Source organism: Annulohypoxylon maeteangense (genome assembly GCF_022496945.1).
Source record: "Annulohypoxylon maeteangense strain CBS 123835 unplaced genomic scaffold GGS22scaffold_9, whole genome shotgun sequence".
NCBI classification, from domain to species: Eukaryota; Fungi; Ascomycota; class Sordariomycetes; order Xylariales; family Hypoxylaceae; genus Annulohypoxylon; species Annulohypoxylon maeteangense.
Genome location: NW_025953256.1, coordinates 96,317 through 119,491, shown reverse-complemented (window position 1 = coordinate 119,491; position 23,175 = coordinate 96,317). Strand labels below are relative to the sequence as shown.

The following is a 23,175-nucleotide window of genomic DNA, read 5'->3' as shown; positions in this document are numbered from 1 at the left end:
GCCAGAACCCATCTCCACATTTACACGGTACTTGTACAAACAGGCAAGGATCTTCCAAGGCTGGGGTACATGCAAATAATGTAAAAAATCAGTGCATTACAGAAGCTGCAGAAGTCCCCTCCACTGAGTTAGGTTCTATCAGCTGTATGGGTACTTGTATGCATGTGTACCGCTAGGACCTCCACTTCTTACACCATAATATCTTCGTCGATTGGCAGGTGTAATCGTCAGCTAGCGCACAGCTGCATCGCCGCCCAACGTTTGGACGTGATCAGTGCTGGTGTGTTCATCCGCTATCCGTTACACATCACTTAACTTCCTTCCGTTTGACAACATTTTATTTTCTAAGCTTCTTCTTTTCCTCCACCCACAAAAAATCCTCAATCTTCCATACCATCGCATATAGGCCATTCCGACGCATCTTGATCGGGAAAGCCTTTCTTCACAATAAGCAGTTGACTGTTTGACTGGTCCAATTGTTAACTTGTGTCCTTTTTTTTTCTCGTACCTAACGTACCTTGTTATCGCCCCAATTCGTCAGATTTGCCGATAGGAGCTTTAGCTTGGTACCTTGTCGGTTTTTTTTCCGTTATTTTTTTATGACGGGGCTGCTTCACATCCTCAAGCTCACCTGTAGATAGGAATAAACATTTGTTTCTTTCCTTCGCGTTAAACACCGACTTTTATCTTATTCCATCTTTCCTCTTCTCATACATAAACACCTCACTCAATAATTCCAAACTTCGCGCAATCGCATTAGGAATTCCTGAGGAAACTCAAAAGCTAAATCATATTCCTTACCTATCTAGGTAAATTGATAGCTTGATTGCTTCATTTCACATCATCGACAAGACGCATCATGGCGGGTTATAACCCGCCGGGTGGTGGCACCGACCCGAATGGTTTGCATGCGATGCTCGCTCGCTTGCAAGCTCAGCGCAATGGTGATAACAATGATGACTCTGCGCCTGCTAATGATATTCTGTCCCGATTCAACTCCTACAACCAGGGCGCTAATCCTCAAGATTATTATGGCCATTCCGGTGCGGAATCCCCTCTTACTGGCATAGACGACTTTCTGCCTGCTGCCCCCACGCCACCCAGTAACAACTTTAGCCACTCCCACCATCCGACTGGACCGATGGGACTAGGTCCGATTGGCACGATGCCTTCGAACCCTACGGGAAAGGTTGATCAGAGCGCGAACCTGTTGAATCTTCTCAAGTTCAGTGGTCAGAACAGTGGGCCTCACGCACAGCAGGTTCCGTCGCACACCTCACCTCCTGGACATGCCCATACCCAGACACATACCCAGGCACCTGGTGTGTTTGAAGGGCTTCCTAACTTATCCCAACCGCACAATCAACCCCCCATCCACGCCCCCGTACCTATGCCAGCTGATCCTCAAGGCCTTCTAGCAACCCTTATGAAGGGAAATTTGCAGAATGAGTCTGCTCGTGCTGAGCCTCAAGCCCCCGCCCAGGCACCCGCTCAATTACATGCTCAGCCAAATTGGAATGCGGGCCCGCCTCCCACGGATACTCAGGCGTATCTTCTCAACTTACTTCATCGACCGAAGCCTTCGCAGACCGACCAGAACTCTCCCAATGAGCCATCTCACCCTTCTACCCTGACCCCTCAGTCAGCCAACGGCTCATCGACAGAGCACCACATGAAAGAATATATGCCGCTGAAGCCGACAGTGGCGGATAATGGCTCCCATGAGGCAACACCTATGCCTTTCCGTTTTGGATCGAAGGAGCATGTTGACTCCCCTCCGACGAAGTTTGAGTACAATTCGCCATCGTCTCAGCATTCTCAATATGATGGGGGCCGCAAACACTCCAAATTTGATTACGCCAATCCGCTTGAAGCATTTGGAGTTTCTTCTCCCCAGGACGCCGCGTCCAAGTCGTCGACTCCGGGCGCCTCGGCTTACATTGGCCAAGTCCCGACTGAATTGCCCGCTTCGTCGACTTTTCGAGTAGCTAAGAAGACCCCTAGTGTTGCGTCTTCTTCTGGACTCGGTCAGGATCATAAGCGGCTAAGCAGCCAACGTAGTCCGATCATGAGCCCCGAGCATATCAGGCGAAAGCTTGACGATGCTGCTTCTCCTCATTCCATTACAGAGCATCCAATTGCGTCTGGAATTATTCCAAACTTTGCCCCCGGAGAAGAGAAAAGCACAGAAACCGTGGCAGACGCGATCACTGTCCTTGCTGGACAAGCGGACAAAGAAGCCCAAGAAGCATTACAAAGGGCCGAAGATGAAGAAGTACGAGCTAAGATTAATGCCGAACTCGATCACATGATGAGAGCCAAGACTGACGCTGAATTCCAGGATTCGGCTGAGGCTGCGGCGCGTGACATCCGCGCAGAGCTCGAAAAGGAAGAGAATGCTCACGTTCTCGAAGAGACATATTCACCTGGAGTTGCACAGGCAATTCGCGATATTGTTGACGATGTAGCACATGGCCCTGTTGCAGATAGCTGGGAGAGTGCCGAAGCTGACGAGATAGTCGTTATCGAGGAGATCCCGAACCCGGTGAAGGTGTATAATTTCCCTATGAAGCCATGGATCTCGATCACCATGCTGGATACCGATAGTCCTCGCCCTCAATTCCGCGACGAGGTAATTCTCGACATTGCCCGCCTCAAGAAGGAGTTCGATCAGATTGATCGTAATCTCGTCACTGCGACTGAATCGTACATGGTTTACGGCATGTCTAAGGCTGGTGGGCTTCGTGTAATACGACAGGATGACGGTAAGGACGCCAAACTGTTCACTGACACCAAGGACCGCATTTTCAACGTCGCAATGTCATCTACATCACCTGATCTCCAAATCACACCAAAAGAGAGCATTATCGGCACTGGCATCAGTGGTACCGTATATTACATTCAGATTAAGAATGGTGAGAAAGATCATTTGGAAGATGCTCACCCGGAACAGTACGGGTTCATTCTTCCCCCACTAGTGATCTCTCACGAAGGTGGCGGCGACAATGGAGGCGTTTTGAAGACTCGAGCTAGAACCTCTTCTACCCATCCAGAGTTTTTCGCTGTCGGTCGCGGGAAAACCATCAACATAATATGGCCATCGTACATTATGCAGAACGGTATTTTCAAGTCTGGCCATGACCGCGTTGTTGATACCCAGAGACTATATAAGGAATGTTCTCTTAGAATCAGTACGGGCAAAGCTGGCAAGGATTTTACCTTTAGCCAGGATGATACTACTATTGTCTCTCTCGACAAGTCTGGTCGTGTTAAGTTTTGGGACGTACGAGATTTGACAGCGGCCGATGAGAATTCGGATCCTTGGTCACCTCTCCCTGCCCACACGTCGCTTGAGGTGAAAGAACCACTGATGACGCTGAACACAACGCCCGAAGGAGAGAAAGCGTGGCCAACCTCTGTGTTATTGCTGGATAAGCAACGGCCTTACCAGAAGGGATGGGCTCTACGTTACATGATAGTGGGCATGAAGCAGAATCATACTCTTCAGCTGTGGGATCTTGCTCTAGGCAAGCCGGTTCAGGAATTCAATCTACCGCATATGAAAGAGTCAGATCCGGTGTGTAGCGTTATGTACCACCCGCCTTCTGGTATGATTGTGGTTGGCCACCCTATGCGCAATTCCATCTACTTCTTGCACCTGTCAGCACCCAAATACACCATCAAGGGTTTATCTCAAGTTGATTACATCCAGAAGTTAGTGGCTAAGGACTCGTCAATTCCGGAACCGGACTCAACCGCCGTCATTAGTGGTGTACGCGAATACTCATTCGCCAATAAGGGCATGCTTCGGAGTTTGGATATACTGGTGAACCCTGCCACTGCTTCCGACTCTGAAGAACCGAGTCTATTTGAATTGTATGCTATGCATTCCAAGGGCGTGACCGGGATCGTTATCAAGCAGAGCGAGCTTGGCTGGTCTAAGGATAATAAGGTTATCGATGGTGCTGACGCTTCTGAGGTGGGTCTGGTTAAGATCGCGAAGCTAAAGGAGCTACCCAGTCCTTTAGTCACCGAACCCCAGTCTGTCGACGAGCATGCACCGCTACCACTTCGGGTTCGATCCGTTAAAGAGACGCCTCCTCCAGCATCGTCCTCTATCTCGTCCAACACATTAATCCCGCAGAAAGGTGATGAGAATGCGCCTGTGGGCCAACATGAACGCAAGGAAACTGTCGCTCCCAGTGCGCCGATCAGCCAATTGGACAAGACGGAGAAGAAGGCCAGAAAGAAGCGTGAGAAAGCTGCTGCGGCTGCCGCAGCAGCAGCTGAGAAGCTTGGCACCGACAATGTGCAATCAAATGGCACTTCGCCGCCCACCTCTACAAAGCATAATGACACGAAGTCCGGATCATCCTCGCAGCAGATAATGTCTCACGAGTCTATCCAGTCTACTGTTAAGCAGATCGTCTCCTCCCTTGGAGATAAGTTAACCGGAGTTATCACTGGCGAGTTCAAAGACCATCGAGATAATGTCGACGTCGAATTCCGTGCTCGCGACGAGACATTTGTCAAGAACCAACAAATCTTGCTAGAGAAGGTGTCCAATGTGCTCAACGCCAACGTCCAAGCTGTCCTCACCAAAACAATCAATGACCAATTTGAGAGCAGTGTAGTTCCAGTTCTAAGCGGTCTCATCACGAAAACCATCTCGGAGCAGATTGATGGTAAGATGGTTGGCCGGGTCTCGCATTCTATCCAGAATCAGATGCAAAAGCTTATCCCCAATGCCGTCAATCAGGCTCTACAGAAACCTGAAATTACTAAGTCCATCTCCGACAAAGTAGCAAGCAATGTAGCACATGACATCGAGAAAAGTGTTCGCCAAACACTCATCAACAACATTACTCCACTAATCAACGACACGGCAGTGAACGTTTCGCGCTCCGTTGTGCAAGAGGTGCAGGATCGTACCGCTAGCCAGATTGCGGAAATGGAGCAGCGACGTATCGCTGATGGCAATAAGATTGACCAGCTCACAGCATTAGTGACTAGCCTTTCTGACACAGTTACCGCTATGGCTACTACCCAGGCCCAATTCCAGGACGGACTGCTTAAGTTGCAACATCATACCTCTCGTGATCGCGGTTCTGCTGCACAATCTACGCATTCCGCACACTCTCAGCCGCCAGCTCAGTCTCACCATCCCTCGTCCATACAGTCACAGTCCTTCTTGTACGGAAGCCCGACGGGAAGCTCAGGCGCTCACCAACTAGTTCCATTCCAATCGAACAACTCGAACATCAGAGAACAGGCTGTTGTTCGTGACCCGCAGCTTCAGCATATGATTGCTAGTGTCGCATCATACATTGAGCGAGGCGAGTATGAGACTGGTCTGGTTCGATGGATTCAGCAAGGCCGCCAAGCTGAAGTCTTTGACGAGTACCTACACAAGTTAGACCCTCAGTTCCTCCAGGATGTACCTACTCTAGTTTCGCTCTCGGTGGGATCCGTCGTTATCGATACCCTTGACCCTCATCTCGTTAGAGAAAAGCTGAACTGGTTGGAGACGGTACTCCACATTCTAATCGCCCAGTTGCCACGCATTGTTAGTTTCATACCTCACCCGATGAATGACTTATTTAACCAAGTTTCTCCACAGGACTCCCAAGTTCGCGATGTTGTCCCGAACCTCATGACTTCGTACCTCGACCGCTTTGAGAAGCTCTACATCCAAGTCGCTGGCCGATCGTCAAACGACCCTATCATCGCACGTCTCTCTACGATGACCAGCATGGCAAGCCAGATCAAGGAGGCTGTGCATCGCCCCAACTATTAATTCGATTGTGCATCACGATCATTTGGCGTCGATGGCTTATGGGGAATGAGTGATGTTCTATTCACGATTTCTGGGTTGCCCAGGTAGTCCTTAATTGGTACGTCCCTACATGATTTAAACGCGACCCATACTCACGTTCTCATCCTAACATATCATGCAGTGCGATGAATTTGGTGCCCCCACTACAAATCAAGATATCCGCATGGCGTCCCGATGATCTCCGTTCAGGCGTCCTTGGGCGGAAATGGATGCTTCTAATTGGGATATTATGGCTGGCTGAGCTTATAGTTCCTTTAATAAAGGGAGATAGAAGGCGCGGTATAGGAGGGGTATTTTCGAATATCCTCTTCCTTGTTGCCACCATGCCTTCCTCTCCCATACCTTCCTATTGCACATATTTCGCTTTGCTGGGGATATTCTGCGATTGGCATTTACGATCGTCACGGCTGGTTTTCCTTTGCATGCGGAATGATACCCATCTGGTGGATGGCCTTAAGCCTTATGTACACTCAATGGGATAGTTTTCTTACGTCTGTTTTTCAACGAGCTTCGGACTGTGAATGGTTGAATGTGCTATGTCAATGTAGGAATTTGTAGGCCGGAATTGAATCTTTAGGCGTCATGGTGGAGTAAGATGCTCAACCGGCTAGGGTCCTAATGATAATGGGTGAGACATTGGGACAGGTGGCTGGCGTAGTTTCGGGTGTATGGCCCTAGGATCTCCGACGATTGGATCAGAAAACCCGATACCATAGGTAGGTAAGTTTCTCTACCGATTCTCTCGCTCTTAGATTTTTTTAACTTAGGGTCTAGTTATTGATGAATATTCTAGGTTGGGCTGTGAAAAAGGGGGCTTGATAAGGACAGATGCAAGTGGCGTAGAAATAGGTACTAATTATTAACTTCTTATCTCCTAGTCTTTTTTAATCATCAACCTATCCAGTAACACAGCGGTTTCGACGATGTCATCCAATGTCGAAATCAGAAACGAACAAACGCCGCTAAAGCTTACAACTCCGCAAACGTCAATTCGTAAGCGTACCCGACAACCATCTTGGCGTGTTCGAGCAGGTGATCCCAGTTGATCTTGTCAATGGTATCGCGGTCGGTGTGGATGTCCTGGTTTGTGATGTCCATCGCCGACTCGATCACGAATGAGGCGGGGTACCCCGCGGCCATGGCGGAGGCGTGGTCGGAGCATCCGTAGCCGCATTGGGAGTCTACGTAGCCGATTTCGGTGTACTGTTAGGTGGGGGGTTAGTTTGGTTGTGGTTTGGGGGTTTAGGGAGGAAGGGTGAGAAATGTGGACTTACGGCGTCGATGACTTTTCGCATGTACGCGGTAAGGCCTGAATCGACTCGGTCGGTGATAACGCCCACTATTTACGATAATCCATGTCAGCAATCGGCTATTATTTGTTTACAAGGTGACAGAATGTCGATTCCCAGGCATGACACTTACTGGGGTTCGATCCAAAGCCGGTCATGTCCTGTTGGAGCATGGCCTTAACAACGGTTTTGTTTTCGGAGTATGCATCGAAGATGTCACCGCTGCCAAGCAAGCCACCTTCTTCACCGGAATACCAGTGGAACTCTAGAGTGTTGAGACCTTCTCCGGCTACAATCTTTGGGTCGGTCAGGAGAACCCTCAGAGCTTCCAGCGTCGTTACACAGCCAGAACCGTCGTCATCTAACAAACAAAGATTCATTAGCCAATTAGAAAGCCCCCCGAAATACTTCTAGGGGTACATAAAAATCACCTACCGGCACCGGGAGACCTTCCAGTACGGTTTCTCTGGTTAATCGAATCCAAGTGAGCCCCGATTATGATCTTGTCGGTAGATTTCCCGGGGATCGTGGCAATGATGCTACTCTGCACCCAATTGTGGGGGAACGCCTTCGCCGACGCGCCCTTAGCCCCGCTTGCTTCAAGGACGGCCTGGACCTCGGAGAGTAGCCAGTCTGAAGCCTGCTTGCCTTGGTCGGACAGGTAGAAACGGGTGAAGAAGTTGGAGAAGGTCGTCAGCTTCTCTTCAGCATATGTCTTGTCCAGCTTGCCGATGAGACTTTTTACAGTGTCTTCTTGGGCCATTGCCGAGGGATACGCGACTGCTGCGACGGCGCGCTTGGGGGATGCTGAGGATGCGAGGTTAGGGTGATTGGTTATGTCCATGAAAGTTTTGCCTTCCTAGGCAAGAGTTAGTAGAAAGCGCAAGAATTCCACGGGGATTAGCTACTGACTTTCTTGAGAGCCCATTTCTCTTCCTCGGTCACAATCTGAGTCTCGCCAGACCCTAGATCGATCGTGAATAGCTCTACATTCCTAGCCGCATGCCGACTAGCTGAAAGAGCTGTCGCCGTGGCAGCTAGAGCTGCAACCATGATTGAGCGAACCATATTGAAAGCCTTGGGGATTGTCGAAGCGAGTGATCGAGATAGAAGATAGCTAAAGGCTGATCTGAGAATTATCCCGAGGACTCGGGCTTCCTTATGTAGGTCCTCATGATGGCATACATAGACCTAAGATTAGACTTACCAAGCTTCTTATGTTGGAAGGTTGCATCCCTCCTCGACTAGGCCTAACCATGCAACACCGACGATGATCATGAGGCGCGTGGGGCACGGCTTTCAGGCAGGAAATCAATCAGAGAAGAATCGATCGACCCATGTAGCCCCGCATTCTTCTTTGATCGAAGTGAAGATTGTTTTCGCGATGATCCGATAGGTGCGGGTCATATAGCTATCTCAGAGCTGTATCATGAACCGGACGTAAACGATTGGATAACGAGCACATGGGCATCTAATTTTAAGTTGACAGAGTGGTATTCCAAGAAGCTATGTCAGTTGCACTGCATCTTATCTTCCGCGTGAAAGAGTTCCCCAGAGAATTCTAGACACGAGGTCGCGTAGTCTCGGGATCGGCGGGCTATAGCTACAGCTGAAGACCGAAAGACCAAAAGACCAAAGGGGGCAGTCCGAGCTTCCATAAACATGACGATCTCCCGTCGACGGTTGCGATGGCCAAGCTTCCCCCTCTCAATACGATTGCTCTCGACACTGCCATCGCCGTATCCTATGCGACCTTGGCTGTTCGGCCCTAAACGGCGCGATCGACTCTCGGCGCAAACAAAACGGTCCTCGGATAGGAAGGTTAAGCTATCGCCAAGACGAGATTGATTAACATGTACCGCGCTCCGGTAATTCCAGGTCAATGAATTCTTAGGCGGACCCGCGATCTGCTCAGGGGTATGCGCTTGGCGACATGCGCAGTCTTTGTAATCGAGTTAGGCACCAGAATTAGGGCTTCGTGGAAAACACATGTAATTTCAACGCAGGTCCAATAGAATCTTAGAAAGAGGTTCGAATCGGGTTGTTTTGTCGTCGAAACCCTGCTAAATGTTGGCATTTATTTAGTGAGGCTTAGCATAAGATATCCAACATCTGTCCCTGATTGCACATGATCGACCGTTTACTTAATGACCTACAGTAGGTGCTCTATTATCATGAGAAGTATTAGTAATAGGTACATATAATTCAACTGTCAATGATTGACAGCTATTCCAATATTGATATTTTGTCTTTTCGAGGTGACTTGGCATCCCTACTTTAATCTCAGGCTCATACATCATTCAGACCAGAACCGAGAAAAAGCGAATTACTATCAGGAATAGTCGAAGATAGTCAAGTAGCTAATATTCGATCATATTCTTACTCTATGACTTGGCTAGCGAGTCCTTCAGGCTTTCATCTTACCTATCTACCAACCATTATCACGGTCTTGAAGGTACGCAATACTCCCAGCGAGCCTTCGATGTCGCTCCTCACATCATTCGCATAATGCGATATAGACATCTTGCACTTAAACTATGATACATAGGTAAGTATCACTAGGGAAGCATCTAGCGTAATGAATGTTGCCTAATACTATACGAGTTCCTCTAGATTTGCGACCCCTTTGTAAGATCCTTCTATGGCCCTATGAGGCGCAACGTAATTAGACTTAGCCCGACTGAGAGAACGGGATTTGAAAGGTAGGAGAATATATCTAGGTACATACCCCTAACGATGAAATATGGCTCATCTAGATAGTATCTAGTTAGCATGTTCGCTGATGCTGAACCTGAGGGGGATGCGCTTTGGCTACGTCACAGGTGAGCCCTCTTTGGATGAGGAACATTGGATTAGATACTGATATCCATAGGTAGTTATGGCTCTATGTGGCCCTCATAGATGTCACATGCACGGCTTGTCCGTCCAGGCACTCTAAAGTCAAATGTCCGTTCTAACCTACCTAGGTAGTAAGCAAAAAGGGGGCAACAATCACCTTCCATCATAATTCCTACGATTACAAGGTTAGAAACTTATAAACCAACATACATCGCTATGTGAGGTAGGTAAATAGGTTAAGGTCCAAGCAAATATTTTCAAAATAACGTAGAAAGTCATATTTAGCATGATGTTACTTCAATATTTAAACATCCGTACACGAATGCTGCTCAAGGGACAACGCAAAGTAACTTCGCATGTTTACTTATAAGTAAACAGTTGCTAGGTAATTCTTCGGGAATGCAGGGACCTTTTTCAAGGTAAAACCAGACCAATGAAAGTTAATATAGCATTCCATCTACTCATTGATAAGATGAAGCACCTACGTAGGAGGCGCATAATTCCTCATCATCCCCAATCATAATTACTAGAGAGTACCGGAGGTCGACGACGAACTTGAGATAGACGTTCACTGTTTGTTGCTTGTTTGTCCGCAAAGATTTGGCCCCCAAATAGAGGGGGGGGGGGGTGAAAAGCAATATGATAGATCACAAAAAAAAAAAAAAAAAAAAAAGAATACCTATGCAGGTCTAAGTTCATGTAACACTGCGTCTGCGCGTGCGGGGAGGCGGTCGGAGCGGGAACTTGCATCCACGTCACCTCACGAATAGGAAGGGACGAGGTTGGGTAAGGCTCTGGCAGGCATCACTCAAATTTGCAAACAGAATAAAGTTTTCTCCTCCAGTTTCATCAGGAGGTTTCACCATCTTCGTTGTTTTTCTTCAACACACCACACATCCCACATTGACCGTCTACCCGCCCGTATCAGTTTCCATGAAGACTCCGCATAGCATCTCAGTATTGACTGGCTGAGGAATACTTGAATTCTAGAGTGGGATACATCAGCAATACTGCCCACCATGGTGAATCTCGCGCTTGCTTATCCGATTGTATGTGGTCTACCTTCATCCTCATGGTTGCTGAATTGACATGATGGACTAACGTACAATTATATAGCTGCTCCTGGCTTCAATAGCAGTTGCGATGTAAGCTATACCCCGGAACCTATGCAGGAATACATACCATTCAATAGCGAATTCATACCTAACAAGCTTCAGCTACATACAGGTTACCTCAAGCACGCTATCGCTACCCCTATCGACCGGAACAACTGTGCTCACCATCATCCTACCTCTTATCGCGGCCGCAAATGTTTTCTACACTCCACTACTCCACCGGTTCTTACAGGCCAGAGTCAGCTCACTTGCGACGCAAAAGCTCCTTCCTATAGCGCTACAAGTCATCCAAGGCATACTGACGGTCGTTTTGGCGACCCTCTCAGCCCAAGGTTTTGTGCCAGGGAAACTGCTTGAGTGTAGCTTGGAGGGGAATTGGCAGCGCCTGTTTATCGCTAAAGATGCCCACGCTATACAGCAAATCCAAGATTCTTTCAACTGCTGCGGTCTTCGTTCAACGAAGGATCGCGATTGGCCACTTCACCAATGTACTGATTCGTATAAGGACAGAAATAGCGCGTGTCTTGTCCCCTGGCGCGCCGCTCAACAGAGAACCGCTGGGATTGAGTTTGCCGTCGTGGTAGTGGTCGGAGTTCTTCAGGTAAATATCACCTACAATCAGGTGGCATATAACTTTCATACTAACATTATATCTAGCTGATCCATCTAGCGTTGTTTAGGTTGCGTAACTCTGGGGGTGCTCGAGCTAGACTTGGTTACAGGCGTATCACGCAGAGCGTCGGTGCAAACCCCCATGAAGGGCTTCTCGAAAATCAGGCTATCGATGATGATGAGAATGATGCAGCCGCAGGTGACAGCGGGGTCGATGGTGGTCGTCCTGACTACGGGGCCCTCGAGGAAGGTCCTAATCATAGAATTGAACCATCTAACCTTGGCGAAGAGCGAAACAACTGGAGGTGAGCACTTTTATCAAAGAAAGTCACACCAACCACTATTCTACTCAGGATAAAGTGTTGCTTCGTTTCAATACTGGCGGGGATATCAGAATGGGATTAGCTTCGATTAGCTGGATCTGCAGAATGGATGAGTATTCTGGTTGGTAGAATGCTTCCTAATGATGACGTCTTATGACTTGGCACTACCATGAACGGTCTAGGTATCTAATGGGAGAAGAGAAGTGATAGGTAGGATGGATGACTAATTTTAAGAACATCGCAGCTTTTCAATGAACACAGCAATTAAAAATCTTAAAACCACAGCTTTACCTAGTACATACATGATGTCGGCTGTAGCATTAGCGTCAAATGCAGAATAGTACCTTGGAGTACTTGCCGTATCGGGATAGACTTCGATTGCTGATTTGTCGGAACCTCGATAGGCGTCCTGTCTCGGTCTTGCTTATCCGTCTCTAGGTTATGGCGGTTGCTTTGAACCCCTTTTCGCAGGGTGAAAAACTTCAGCGAATATAATTAATTAGATGCCTCATATCGCATTGACCAAACTGCCGTTTTCTTTTTATTCTCTTGAATCTTTTACTGTGAGGTTGAAATAAATAGTTGCGTGATCTACTGACAACAAAGGGGGAAGAGAATCTATTCAGGGGTTACTGTGTTCTAAAAATAGATCAACCTCACGATGTTAATGGAAACGATTACACTCGAGTCAATGCATTGGTTTATCAATAATAGTTCAGCAAAATTGACTAAGTTGATATCAAAAACTCTGGAGTCTGTTAACGTCGCATTACTGTTCCTAAATTGCATTCAAGTTCGGGTGGGAAGTAAAACCGAAGTCACGCATTGACTCGTCGCCTATGGATTAGCCCCTTTTCAAAGAAAAAAAGGGGCAGATTCTTGAGTTGCGAACGAAACAAATCAATTAAGTTTCTGCCCTATGTGCACTCAATTGATAAATTTAGGTAGTTTACCCAAATATTTAGGTCGTCCCGTGATCCTTAACGTTTAACTATTGAAGGGTTTTGGTGACGCAAATGTTACGCGAAAATTACTAGGTAGTAGGCAAGTGGATTAACGTCATAAGTGCCGGCCTGTTTTGGTGACATCACTGCAAAGCCTTAAACACTTGGGTATCTACCGAAGTAATTCTTAGGTATTATCCAATTGAATCGGCTATCAATAAAACGAGCAACATCTCATTTCCTTTGCTACTTGTGCATCATCTCACCCACTGCTGCCAACAGCTTCTGTGGATAGACCTAGGTTTCAAGAACCAGCACACAGAATATCATGCAGCTTAGCAAATCTATTACGTTGATAGCTTTGGCTATCTTGCCGGGGTTTGCAGTTGTTATTCCCAAGAGACAGTCTTGCACTGACGGTACCTATCAATGCTTCAAGTATGTCTAGATTTGAGTAGTCCCATCAACTTCCCCCGAATCGCAATATAAGAATAATACTAAAAATTCAATTCCAAAGCCCAGAAAACTACACCTCTCAAGTCCAGGTCTGCAGCGGTGGATTCTGGATCCCGGCTTCCTTATGTGATCCTGGCTCCCATTGTGTAGATCAGTCTGGCACTTGCACTTGCCAGCCATAGGGTTATCAGACCAGTCACTTGTGTTGGAGCGACATCATTCATAAGGCGTTAGAGCACCTACCCAGTCTAATAGTGATATCCGACCGCGACAGCCTTGTTGGCCTTATTACATGGGCGTAGTAGGACCTCGAGGCAGGGAAGAATTAGCAATGCTCCCCTTACCTACCTAGGAAAGGGTATTAGAATAATTATGATTAACGTTTGACATCATTGAGGCCAATATGGACACAATTCAAATTAATTTGCTCGCTGAAGCTATTACTTATATCGCAGTGGACGTGATTATCTAAATTGTGCTCAACACAAAGGTGCGCACAAACCTCTGAGAGCATTTAACGAGCAACATTTACCAAGGTACATATAGTTAACGCCGCAAAATGATCCCATGAGGCTTTCCCTATTGCATCTTGCCGTAGTATTAAGGTGATAAATCATGTACGGGTTGATATTTCCAGCTTGAGATAACTAGCCCGAACGTTATTCAAGATACTTAAGATAATTGAAATATAACAGAAACTCAATTCCATAGCGGTTAGACCCAAAATAAACTCAATTTAGACTAACATATCACTAGTCTGTAGCGGTCGGTAGGTATTATCAACATCCCTCGGTCACCACCACTTATCCTCAATAACAGAACTGGGGCCAATGAGAATAAGTGTTGGTGTATAGATTAATTGACGACTATTTGGAGAATGTTAACACTCTGATAGGCAATAGAGAATTTCCGGGTGTATTTAAACTCATCTTGACCTCTAGTTATTGGCATAACTCGAGATACTAGTACGTGCCTAGGTATGTAGTGATTTATAAACCCCTCCCCCCCCAAAAAGCGTTCGATACCGGCACCTACCTAGGTAGGTAGGTAGGTAGGTAGGTAGGTAAGTAGGTAGGTAGCTAAACTTACTTGAAGTCCCTGTAGGTTATCAATTGCTGTAATAGAAGTCCAGGAAAGATTTAATGCCAAATCCAAATAATGAAGTGTACGTGTTTGCAGAAAAGACTCAAATCGCTATAAAAAATAATCTTGAAGTTTCCAGGATAAAAACGAGGAACCGGGTCCAATCGAGTGGTTCAGGCCGGAATAGATTCCACTAGATAAAGTAAAAGTCAATTCAGGTTCATTCCCAGGAAATCAGATGATCTCGCGGGGAAACTTAATTTTATGAGCTTTAAGTTGACCAAGATGGATACGCTTCACGTAACTACAACGCGCCAAGATAAACATACCTAGTACGTTCATGTATCCAACTTACACACGAGGTAATAGAGGTTGCATGATACCAATTCATTTGCCGAGCAAAACAGTAATGGATGTGATCTAGAAACTAGGACTATATAATATGATATATGGGAATTATAGCAATGGAATTGTTTTGTAGGCGAGAACTCCCACAGCCTACATGTGATTATCCAACACTGTCCGGAAAGAAAAAGAACAAAATAGGTACACAAGTACTCAAATAACATTTCGATATCATTTATCTTCTCCTATGAACCCTGTAAAGGTAGAGTTTATATTCAATTCATAAGGTCTTACCCTCGGTATAACCACGAGGAAGCTGCTTGGAGACATGGCACAACGCTACACACGAGCTTACTATCAAAACTCGCTCTTCCCAGAAGGAATATAGTTATGGGCTATTACACATTGAACGTGCTCAACGGAAGGTAGAGCATACATGGAATTGACTTCATGGCTTAAACGTTGAGGAAGAGTTCGTGGAAGACGCTACCTTCATAGGGACCAATACCACCTAAATATCATGTGGACTTATACTTTCCAGTGTAAATGTTGTCTGTAGAGTAGGTAAGTGTAGAGGATAAACAACCCAAAGCATCTCTTGCCTAGCCATATAAATATTAACCAATGCCCCCCATTTCATTTTTCTTCTCTTCTTATTATCAAGTTCTCAGAAGTCAACCAGAAGAGTCCACAAACGCCTGAAAAGCAACCTTCTTGCTCCAATATCATTGAATTAACAATACTTATCTTGAATGACTTTCTCTTCAAAAGCATCAATACTTCTAATACTTCTAATACTTCTAATACTTCTAATACTTCTCATACATCCCTCAAGAAACATCAACAACTCTAAAAGATTTATCCTTATACTTTGGCAGTAGGTAGTATGACATTTCTTTACTCAACCGCTCAGGTCGTTCCAAAACAGACCAACATAACTCTCAAGCTCAATTTGCGTCTGACATATATTGAAAATTCACTAAAATACCTAAGTAACTGAGAAATATACCAAGACATCTCTACCCATTACTCAAGATGTCGGGTTACGACGTGTCCCTCTATGCCTTCATGTCTGGCTCGGACGAAGACTATTACCAACAAATGGGCCTATCAACTCTATTTCCTTCGGCTTATAACCAAGGAAATGATCAAACACAACAGCAGCCCGTAGTCTTCTCAGATATGCAGGGCTGGGATAATATCTCACAATATCCCAGCCATTCACTTCACACACCAGGGCCTGAAGCCAACGAGGCCAACACAACAAATACCGACATGTCTACCATGTTCGGTACCGACCAAGGGATGTTCCAGCAGGACCCAAACCAGGAAACGTATAGTTTGATCTGCGACGAATACGACATCGGCCAGAACAGCGAGTGGGATGAATACTTCCACTCTGCTGTAGAAAACTCACAGCCCCACAACGGACTAGTGAGTCCCTCCCCTATCGCTCTAGACGAGAGCGAGATGAGAAGCCTTTTCGGGTCGCCTGTGCGCCAATACACACCGACCGAAGTCGTCTCACCGGCGCCCCTCCAACAATTGGAGGGGCAATTACAACAACCACGGGAGGAGGTTATCCTCCCATCTTTAACAATGTCGCTCCCGCAAGAAGGGTCCCAAGTCCCTTCTAGCCAAGAAAGCGGCCAGTCCCAAGCGACAACGGCACCAACATCGGGACAGGGGCAAAAGCCCCAGGCTTACCCCGAGGAATCTTACCCGACCCCAGAATCGACATCAGGGGGTCACGAAAGCGGCGAACCCCGCCCGAGGACGAGGAAGACCCGAATCGTCGGCAAGAACTCTTGCGAGTGTTGTCGGCGCTCGAAGGTAAAGTGCGTGCACGCGCCGGGCATGGTAAAATGCAAGCGCTGCGAGGCAAAGGGGTTCGACTGCGTCGTCAGCGGCATAGACAACCGAACCAACAAGTCGTCCCGCGGCGAACTCCACGAGGTCATCAACAAGAATCACGCCCTGATACAGGAGTTCGTCGCCCTCCTGTATCTCCTCAGCCCCCGGGGGGCGGGGTCGAACCAGGAGGAGCACGCGGAGGCTCTTCGTATGGTAAACAAAGGATGGAGCCCTACGAAGATCCTCGAATACTTCGACAAACCGGCTTCGGGGTTCTTCCCACTCGACTCCGTGCGGGAACTCACCAATCGCCGCGCCGCTTTCGAAAAGTTGGAGGAGAGAAGGACGGCGATCAGGGAGGCAGAGGAATATGGAAAGTGGGCAATGTGCGCTCTCTACAAGGCGTACAGCAGCGTCCGATCCGGTATGATATCGGACAAGTGCGTCGAGGAGATCTTGAGAGACGCAAAGTACGGCAGATTTACGCACCCTGCCCTTGAGGTGTCCGACGAGGAGAGGAGGAGCATCCTCGCTCCTGCGGTCACGGAGATGTACATGGGCACACCCATGCCTTCTCCCAGAACCGTCAAGGCCCTTCCGAACTACCTAATAGTTTAGGAGTGAGGGTCGATGACCAATGTCTCGATCCGTCAATGCCGCGGCTCTCTTGTCATCCTCATATCACCAACATTCTCTCTTTCCTTGGATAAGATACCCATCGCATCGCATACATTAGGAGTTCGGTATTCATTTTCGGCATGAGATACCCGGTTTAAAAGCAACGTTCAAATTCGGTTCAAAGGAGTTGGGAAGGGATATCATTTGGGCGTTCAAAGGAACTTGGGAAACCTCTCGGAGTGCAAGGAGTTTTGTATGGGACGTTTGAATTTCATGGGTCGGGACACTACCCGATCTCATGGCGGCTTCTTGAGAAAGTCAATCTCTTGAAAGGATACGGCGTTTGAAATGCAAAAATGCAGGGAAACCATTTTGAAATGCAGAAAGCAGGGAAATCAACGTGGAATGCAGAAAGCAGGGATATCCACTTGGATAACGAGGGAATGAATTGAGAGGTTTACCCCACCATATTGACGTCTTATCATGATTGTTGTGACTATCGTAAAGTAAGCTGTCGCTCATAGGTACCAAACACTTGGTCTTAATCGTAGGGCGCAACTTGCCATTCGTAAGACATTCTGACGCCAATCAATTCTCTATAATCGCCTAGAGATCAATTGCTTCCATTATCAATCACTTCATTGCCTACCTGCTATAATTGAAACTTGAACCTCTCGCCATCTTCTCGGGTGCAGAAATTAGTCACCTACATACCCATAACCTTTCCTCAATCTCATAACACAACGTATCGCAAACACAGCACATCCTATCCTACCCTTCTCAAAGAGACGTCCATCTTGAACTAGAAACATACCTAATAATTCCACGCCCTAAAAAATAGCCCCAAATCATCCCCAATCTCCAAACCTCACCCCCAATCAATGCGCCTTCTTCCCCTCCGCCTCAACAACGCGATCAAACCTCCTCATAGCAGGCAACCCCTCCACAAACGTCCCCAGCGTCCAAAGCCACCAAACCTTACTCCCGAACTCCACACTATGTCTCCTCAGCCTACCCCTCGCCATCCACCACGCCTCCCCAACATGACACACAATCACCGGCGCAAAAAGCGCGCGAACAATCCACTTATACCCGCTCGCGCCGCCCGGCCAAAACTGGTCTAGTAGCGCCCACACCTGCGTCTTCGGCACGACGAGGGAGTACGTCGCCGCGCAGACGAAATACGTCACCACGCCCGCGAAAGTGAGCAGTCCGAACCCCGAGGGAGGGGTGAAACTCGATACTCTGATAGGGCTGAGTCCGAGTTTCTGCTTTGCCTCCATGGCCATATCGACGAGGACGATGCGCGCGTCGTTGGCGTCTTTGAGGGGTGGGGTTATGGCCACGCTGTGTGTTCCCGACACGGACTTGATGGTCATGGCGGTGAGTGTCATGTCTGCGATTTGTGCGCCGCGGGCGGCGGATGCGGAGACGCCGTTGAAGGCGCGGAGGTACTCTTCTATTTCGCGGAAGTGGTCGCTGTTCATGTGTCCGATGATGCGGGACTTGTGGGGTTCGTTTATGGACATGGTGGCTGGGTTGGTGGGGGGTTTGAGTGTTTTTTTCTTGTTTAGGGCGAGGGGGGCGTATGTATGTCTGATGTGAGATGAGACGGGAGAGATGAGATGAGTTGCGTTTGAGCAAGAGATGATCTGATAAGATAAATAAGGCTGCAAGGAGGAGTCAAACGGAAAGATATTAGTTCCGACGGACCCGACGATGCTACCAAACGGAGCGGAAATATGCTGCGGAAGCTTGATGAAACGTCGACGACAACCAATTCTTTTGCTTCCCGTGAATTTGTTTGGAGGACGGTGAATGAGTAAATCGACCCTTAGAGCTAGGCAATTAAGGGAAACTGGCAACGGGTTAAGGATCAGATTGTGGGGCTTTCCGGGCTTTCGCTCGACTTTATTGGCTCCTTCTTTACGCGGAACTGCACGAGCAGACGGGTTAAGGGAAGCTACAGCCTGCATCCTGCAGGTGCCCGCGCACGTACTGGTCGAATTCTCTCCTTTTTAGTTGTTTTAGGAGATCTACACGGTCTTTATAACTATTACCTAATATCGTTATCGGAGTCGATGAAAACACCGACATCTACGTACGCCATACTAGGTATTGCGTGATACGCCATTACATGCAGAGCCTTAAATTTATGCTATACAACTATTGACGACGACGCCTAAACTTCAAGTACTGTCTTAACGAAGCCACAAATGCGAATACGAATGATCGAATACGAATAAGCGACTACGTCTCCCAAACACGTTTGCTGCATTCCTTTATGCACACTGAGAGTAGTATGGTGCAGACACGTCTTGACAGGTTAGTCCATCGGCACATGCCGTGCAGCCGGTATATCCCTGTCCACCGCACTGTTGATATCTCGACTGAGCGCAACCGGCCTCGCCGCCGGTACCAGCGCCAGCGCCCGATGTCGGCTTAGGGGCTGCCCCAATAGCGGTCCCGACAGGTCCGGATCCAACAGCGCATGTCTTCGCGCAGCCAGCCGAGCAGCCGGAGCCGGCCACCTTCGTGGTGCCGCTGGCGATAACGGCAGGTCCGGGGTTCACGTACGAGGATATCTTAGAGTGAATGTTGATCTGGATGCCGGGGTCACTGCTCTTAAGCGCACCGGGAAAGCTAACACCGGCTGGTAAGGCAGTAACTCTATTAGTGGCGCCGCCCGCAACTGTGATCTGGTAGCAAGAGATGTAGAACTGGGCACCGCCAGCGGAGGATGCCGTGTGCAAGGCGATAACTTCAGCTCGGAGGAGATAGTCTCCGTCAGGGGTATCTGCGGGGATTGGGACGTCCATCTTGCCACAGCAGGAGTTGAGGTCATTGGTTCCCCAATTATCTCCATCGCCCACTGAGCCTTTCGCAGACCAGGAGTCGGCGAAGATCTTGTACCACGGAGTCGATCCGTCGGCTTTCGAGGCGTCGGGAACCTGGCTCATGTAGACATTTACGGGTCCGTAGTGCGCTCCGCCAATGGCTTCGCTACCGCACTTTCGGTCGCCGGGTTGCTTTACAAGAGTCAGAAGGTTGTTGATAAATATTTGTACGGGCATCTCATACCGCGTGCATCTCGATCGTCACAGTGCTGCCTGGCTTCACCGCACATTTGCCTGCAACACCTCTGGTGCCTCCTACATTGCATCGAATGTCGGGGCTGTTAACGCTCGTAACCGGGCTGTTAGATGAGGGCATCCGGATACATTGACCGGCGTGCTGGTTAGATTAGTCTTCTGCCATTTAATATCGAGGCCGCGAGACTTATCATGTCGACGCCATCAACCCAAAGGGCTTGGAAGAGAGAATGCCCGGCCACATTGGTGGCACCTATGGCAGCAAGTGCGGCATAAAGTGAGGTTCTCATTTTGAAAGCTGAATGAGGCGCTTCCGACGATAGCACAGATTTGGACTAGGCTGGTTGGATCTTGTTCGGCGAGGCAAGTCAACTGACGATCCGGGCGAGTGGCCTAGATTTTATGCTTCCGGCCGCAGCTCTCCACCGTAGCGCGAGGTATAAACCAGACACATGATGGCTGTTAATATAAGGATCAATACATTCCGTCTGGTGTATTCGGCCAGATTCTTCATTTGAAGAAGTAGAATCCAATAAATTCGGTAGATATTATTGGCCCGGTTGATGGACCAAGGCTGCGGATGAATTCCCCAGGTTTCCCCACAATCACATCGCGCGCATTGTGATCAAGGAAACTCATCGGCAATGCGACAGCGCATCGAAGTAGGAGCAGAACCAGAAGAATAATTCCCTGGTAATCTATATTTGGCCCTGGGTATTTCGACGTTGCAGTTGAGCGGGAGACAAGCCTTCTAACCGAGAACTCGACTGACGTAGGTCCAAAATAAAATCCAAATCTCACCTGCAAGCTAAGCATATGTAACTTGCATCTCAAAAAGATTAGACCCCCGGGTTTCGTCGGTTCTTCGATATTGCCTCGCTTTCAACGGGATCAATATTCGGGTGGTTTGTGATAGGCGGCTTATATAACAATATGTGAGATTAACTGCGCGTTTGTCAGCTAAACTCACAGCTGCTGAATGCGAGCAGTGATGAGAATAGCTAAGCCATATCAATCCAAATCCGTGATGTAGGCTTAAACAGCGTCTACCCCTGCGCATAGCCCACTACGGCGTTAGAAGTTAGTTATGCATATAATATGCATGTCTCGGAACTGCTGAACAACCGCGATTCTTATCAGGTCTAGAAAATACTCACTCCCAATTTTCCACCAGCTGCCCAGACCCCGTTTCTCCATCCTTTCGCCGAATTCGGATACGGAAGTGACTTCTTCAAAGCCGGTATCACTTACAGGACCAGTCGCCCGGACGAGACTAGCAGCCGGTTTCTGTACGCATTGGAAGTCTTTATACCTCAAAGCCTGAACGCCGTTGACCCAGTTGCCGACAGTAGCTTCATCAGGACCTTCGGCGTACATGATACCCGGCGAACCGCCGCTTCTAACAAGTACCTGTAAATCGTATAACGCAGCGGCTTTCTTGACACGCGCGAGCTTTTTTCGGCTCGTTATGTGATGCGTCCGGATAAGGGTTACGAAAACGTTTGCACTCCGGCTCATCACGGTCCATAGCAATTAAATAATGTTCTAGGTAGGATTACAAAGGAGTTCAGAAGATTGGACGAAAGAATTGACACGGAGTTCGGGTCGGTTATTTCTCGGCAAATCAATTAGCTCCATTTAAACGGTAGCCAATCAGCTCTCTCGGGGATGACTAATAAGGTGAGTGTCCTAAGGGGTGTCACGTGAATGATGCCAACCAATCAACACTCCGTTCTCGAATATTATTGTTCTTAAATTCCTTACTTTTCACATATTTGAAATAATGGAATCAGGTGGGACCAACTATATCTCGGTTTTTTTTCGACTATTAATACCTATCGACCAGATGAGGATGACTTTGACGGACCTGTTGTTCTTTCTCAACAGGGAGGATGCTGAGTTACATTAATCGCCCCATGGGTCATGACTAAGCGAGAGACACGGGTCACGAATAACGAAGCGGTAGCCCTGAAGCTTGTCAAGCAGCATACAGATGTACCCGTTTCTACCCTATATTCATCTATGTTCTTTCTAGAAAATGAAGACGATTGGGGTTCTCTACTGATGTGCTGATTAGGTAAAGACCTGTGTCCGCCGCCGGCTCCGATTTTGGGCAATTATGCCCTGCGAGCCCGGATTTACGAATGTTATTGTCACTTCTTCAGCTGGCTGTACGAAGGCGCGCTCCCAGACATGTTGTCCCGCTCAAATGTTTCGGTGTCTACGCACGGAGATCTAATGCCGAGGAATATCATGGTCTAAGAGGACCGCATTATCGGCATCATTGATTGAGAGCCCGCAGGCTGGTTCTCAGACTACTGGGGATATGCAAATATAATAAAACCGTCGGCTGATCATGATTGGAAGTGATGGATGGTTCGGGCGAAGCAAAAAGAATGAGGTATTAACGGTATTGTAAAATCTAGGGAAGCCTTGTTCTAAATTTAAGAAAGATCTATCATCTTTCCTGTCGCTTTATAGGTACTAGTTTGGTAGGTTAGATGAGTGGGAAGGTAATGGTGGCTCCATGTTGGTACGTGACTATTAATGTTATTAGTAAACGCATAGGTACTTGAATATGATTTTCAACATAGTTGTATTGGTGTATAACTCCATGCTATATTATCGCCTATTGCGATTCTTTGATTGGGTTTCCAGCTAACATAGGTAGGTAAAGACCGGCAGAGAAGAGCACACAAGCGAACAGCATCGCTTCAACTCTAGCCAATATAAACATAAGGATCCTGGACTGGAACACCAGAGTTACTTG

General features: G+C 47.7%; 8 protein-coding genes across 8 annotated transcripts; 4 read left to right on the top strand and 4 right to left on the bottom strand.

Annotated features, from left to right (window-relative positions):
- Positions 1 to 663: 663 nt before the first annotated feature.
- Positions 664 to 5,951, top strand: GGS22DRAFT_143847 (uncharacterized protein). The gene has a single exon (XM_047958812.1). The coding sequence runs from the start codon at positions 860 to 862 to the stop codon at positions 5,795 to 5,797; it is 4,938 nt and encodes a 1,645-aa protein (XP_047818367.1). The 5' UTR covers positions 664 to 859; the 3' UTR covers positions 5,798 to 5,951.
- On the top strand, positions 5,829 to 6,735 carry GGS22DRAFT_143903 (uncharacterized protein). Its single transcript, XM_047958814.1, has 3 exons — positions 5,829 to 5,894; positions 5,958 to 6,556; positions 6,715 to 6,735. The coding sequence occupies exon 2, from the start codon at positions 5,962 to 5,964 to the stop codon at positions 6,316 to 6,318; it is 357 nt and encodes a 118-aa protein (XP_047818366.1). The 5' UTR covers positions 5,829 to 5,894; positions 5,958 to 5,961; the 3' UTR covers positions 6,319 to 6,556; positions 6,715 to 6,735.
- On the bottom strand, positions 6,637 to 8,490 carry GGS22DRAFT_143852 (Zn-dependent exopeptidase). Its single transcript, XM_047958813.1, has 5 exons — positions 8,038 to 8,490; positions 7,561 to 7,984; positions 7,259 to 7,486; positions 7,111 to 7,175; positions 6,637 to 7,039 (listed from the first exon to the last, which is right to left on the bottom strand). The coding sequence occupies exons 1-5, from the start codon at positions 8,191 to 8,193 to the stop codon at positions 6,806 to 6,808; spliced, it is 1,107 nt and encodes a 368-aa protein (XP_047818365.1). The 5' UTR covers positions 8,194 to 8,490; the 3' UTR covers positions 6,637 to 6,805.
- Positions 8,491 to 10,719: 2,229 nt separating this feature from the next.
- GGS22DRAFT_143837 (uncharacterized protein) lies at positions 10,720 to 12,121 on the top strand. The gene is made up of 4 exons (XM_047958811.1): positions 10,720 to 11,012; positions 11,080 to 11,108; positions 11,181 to 11,679; positions 11,736 to 12,121. Exons 1-4 carry the CDS (start codon positions 10,983 to 10,985, stop codon positions 11,997 to 11,999), a joined length of 822 nt encoding a protein of 273 aa, XP_047818364.1. The 5' UTR covers positions 10,720 to 10,982; the 3' UTR covers positions 12,000 to 12,121.
- Positions 12,122 to 15,797: 3,676 nt separating this feature from the next.
- Positions 15,798 to 17,519, top strand: GGS22DRAFT_200326 (uncharacterized protein). Its single transcript, XM_047966422.1, has one exon. The coding sequence runs from the start codon at positions 15,877 to 15,879 to the stop codon at positions 17,311 to 17,313; it is 1,437 nt and encodes a 478-aa protein (XP_047818363.1). The 5' UTR covers positions 15,798 to 15,876; the 3' UTR covers positions 17,314 to 17,519.
- A 264-nt stretch (positions 17,520 to 17,783) lies between these two features.
- GGS22DRAFT_163734 (uncharacterized protein) lies at positions 17,784 to 19,123 on the bottom strand. Its single transcript, XM_047961417.1, has one exon. The coding sequence runs from the start codon at positions 18,840 to 18,842 to the stop codon at positions 18,192 to 18,194; it is 651 nt and encodes a 216-aa protein (XP_047818362.1). The 5' UTR covers positions 18,843 to 19,123; the 3' UTR covers positions 17,784 to 18,191.
- A 291-nt stretch (positions 19,124 to 19,414) lies between these two features.
- Positions 19,415 to 20,954, bottom strand: GGS22DRAFT_143789 (carbohydrate-binding module family 1 protein). The gene is made up of 3 exons (XM_047958808.1): positions 20,597 to 20,954; positions 20,395 to 20,544; positions 19,415 to 20,342 (listed from the first exon to the last, which is right to left on the bottom strand). The coding sequence occupies exons 1-3, from the start codon at positions 20,693 to 20,695 to the stop codon at positions 19,596 to 19,598; spliced, it is 996 nt and encodes a 331-aa protein (XP_047818361.1). The 5' UTR covers positions 20,696 to 20,954; the 3' UTR covers positions 19,415 to 19,595.
- Positions 20,955 to 21,336: 382 nt separating this feature from the next.
- GGS22DRAFT_143801 (uncharacterized protein) lies at positions 21,337 to 22,174 on the bottom strand. Its single transcript, XM_047958810.1, has 2 exons — positions 21,563 to 22,174; positions 21,337 to 21,471 (listed from the first exon to the last, which is right to left on the bottom strand). Exons 1-2 carry the CDS (start codon positions 21,921 to 21,923, stop codon positions 21,452 to 21,454), a joined length of 381 nt encoding a protein of 126 aa, XP_047818360.1. The 5' UTR covers positions 21,924 to 22,174; the 3' UTR covers positions 21,337 to 21,451.
- Positions 22,175 to 23,175: the final 1,001 nt, after the last annotated feature.

Coding starts and splice junctions, on each gene's coding strand:
- GGS22DRAFT_143847 (XM_047958812.1), top strand. CDS start 860: ATGGCGGGTTATAACCCGCCGGGTGGTGGCACCGACCCGAATGGTTTG.
- GGS22DRAFT_143903 (XM_047958814.1), top strand. CDS start 5,962: ATGAATTTGGTGCCCCCACTACAAATCAAGATATCCGCATGGCGTCCC.
- GGS22DRAFT_143852 (XM_047958813.1), bottom strand. CDS start 8,193: ATGGTTCGCTCAATCATGGTTGCAGCTCTAGCTGCCACGGCGACAGCT. Junction 7,487..7,560: donor TGGAAGGTCTCCCGGTGCCG/GTAGGTGATTTT, acceptor TTTGTTTGTTAG/ATGACGACGGTTCTGGCTGT. Junction 7,176..7,258: donor CGGCTTTGGATCGAACCCCA/GTAAGTGTCATG, acceptor TATCGTAAATAG/TGGGCGTTATCACCGACCGA.
- GGS22DRAFT_143837 (XM_047958811.1), top strand. CDS start 10,983: ATGGTGAATCTCGCGCTTGCTTATCCGATT. Junction 11,109..11,180: donor GCTTCAATAGCAGTTGCGAT/GTAAGCTATACC, acceptor AACAAGCTTCAG/CTACATACAGGTTACCTCAA. Junction 11,680..11,735: donor TAGTGGTCGGAGTTCTTCAG/GTAAATATCACC, acceptor CATTATATCTAG/CTGATCCATCTAGCGTTGTT.
- GGS22DRAFT_200326 (XM_047966422.1), top strand. CDS start 15,877: ATGTCGGGTTACGACGTGTCCCTCTATGCCTTCATGTCTGGCTCGGAC.
- GGS22DRAFT_163734 (XM_047961417.1), bottom strand. CDS start 18,842: ATGTCCATAAACGAACCCCACAAGTCCCGCATCATCGGACACATGAAC.
- GGS22DRAFT_143789 (XM_047958808.1), bottom strand. CDS start 20,695: ATGAGAACCTCACTTTATGCCGCACTTGCTGCCATAGGTGCCACCAAT. Junction 20,545..20,596: donor GGGTTGATGGCGTCGACATG/ATAAGTCTCGCG, acceptor TCTAACCAGCAC/GCCGGTCAATGTATCCGGAT. Junction 20,343..20,394: donor TGACGATCGAGATGCACGCG/GTATGAGATGCC, acceptor ACTCTTGTAAAG/CAACCCGGCGACCGAAAGTG.
- GGS22DRAFT_143801 (XM_047958810.1), bottom strand. CDS start 21,923: ATGAGCCGGAGTGCAAACGTTTTCGTAACCCTTATCCGGACGCATCAC. Junction 21,472..21,562: donor CAGCTGGTGGAAAATTGGGA/GTGAGTATTTTC, acceptor CTAACGCCGTAG/TGGGCTATGCGCAGGGGTAG.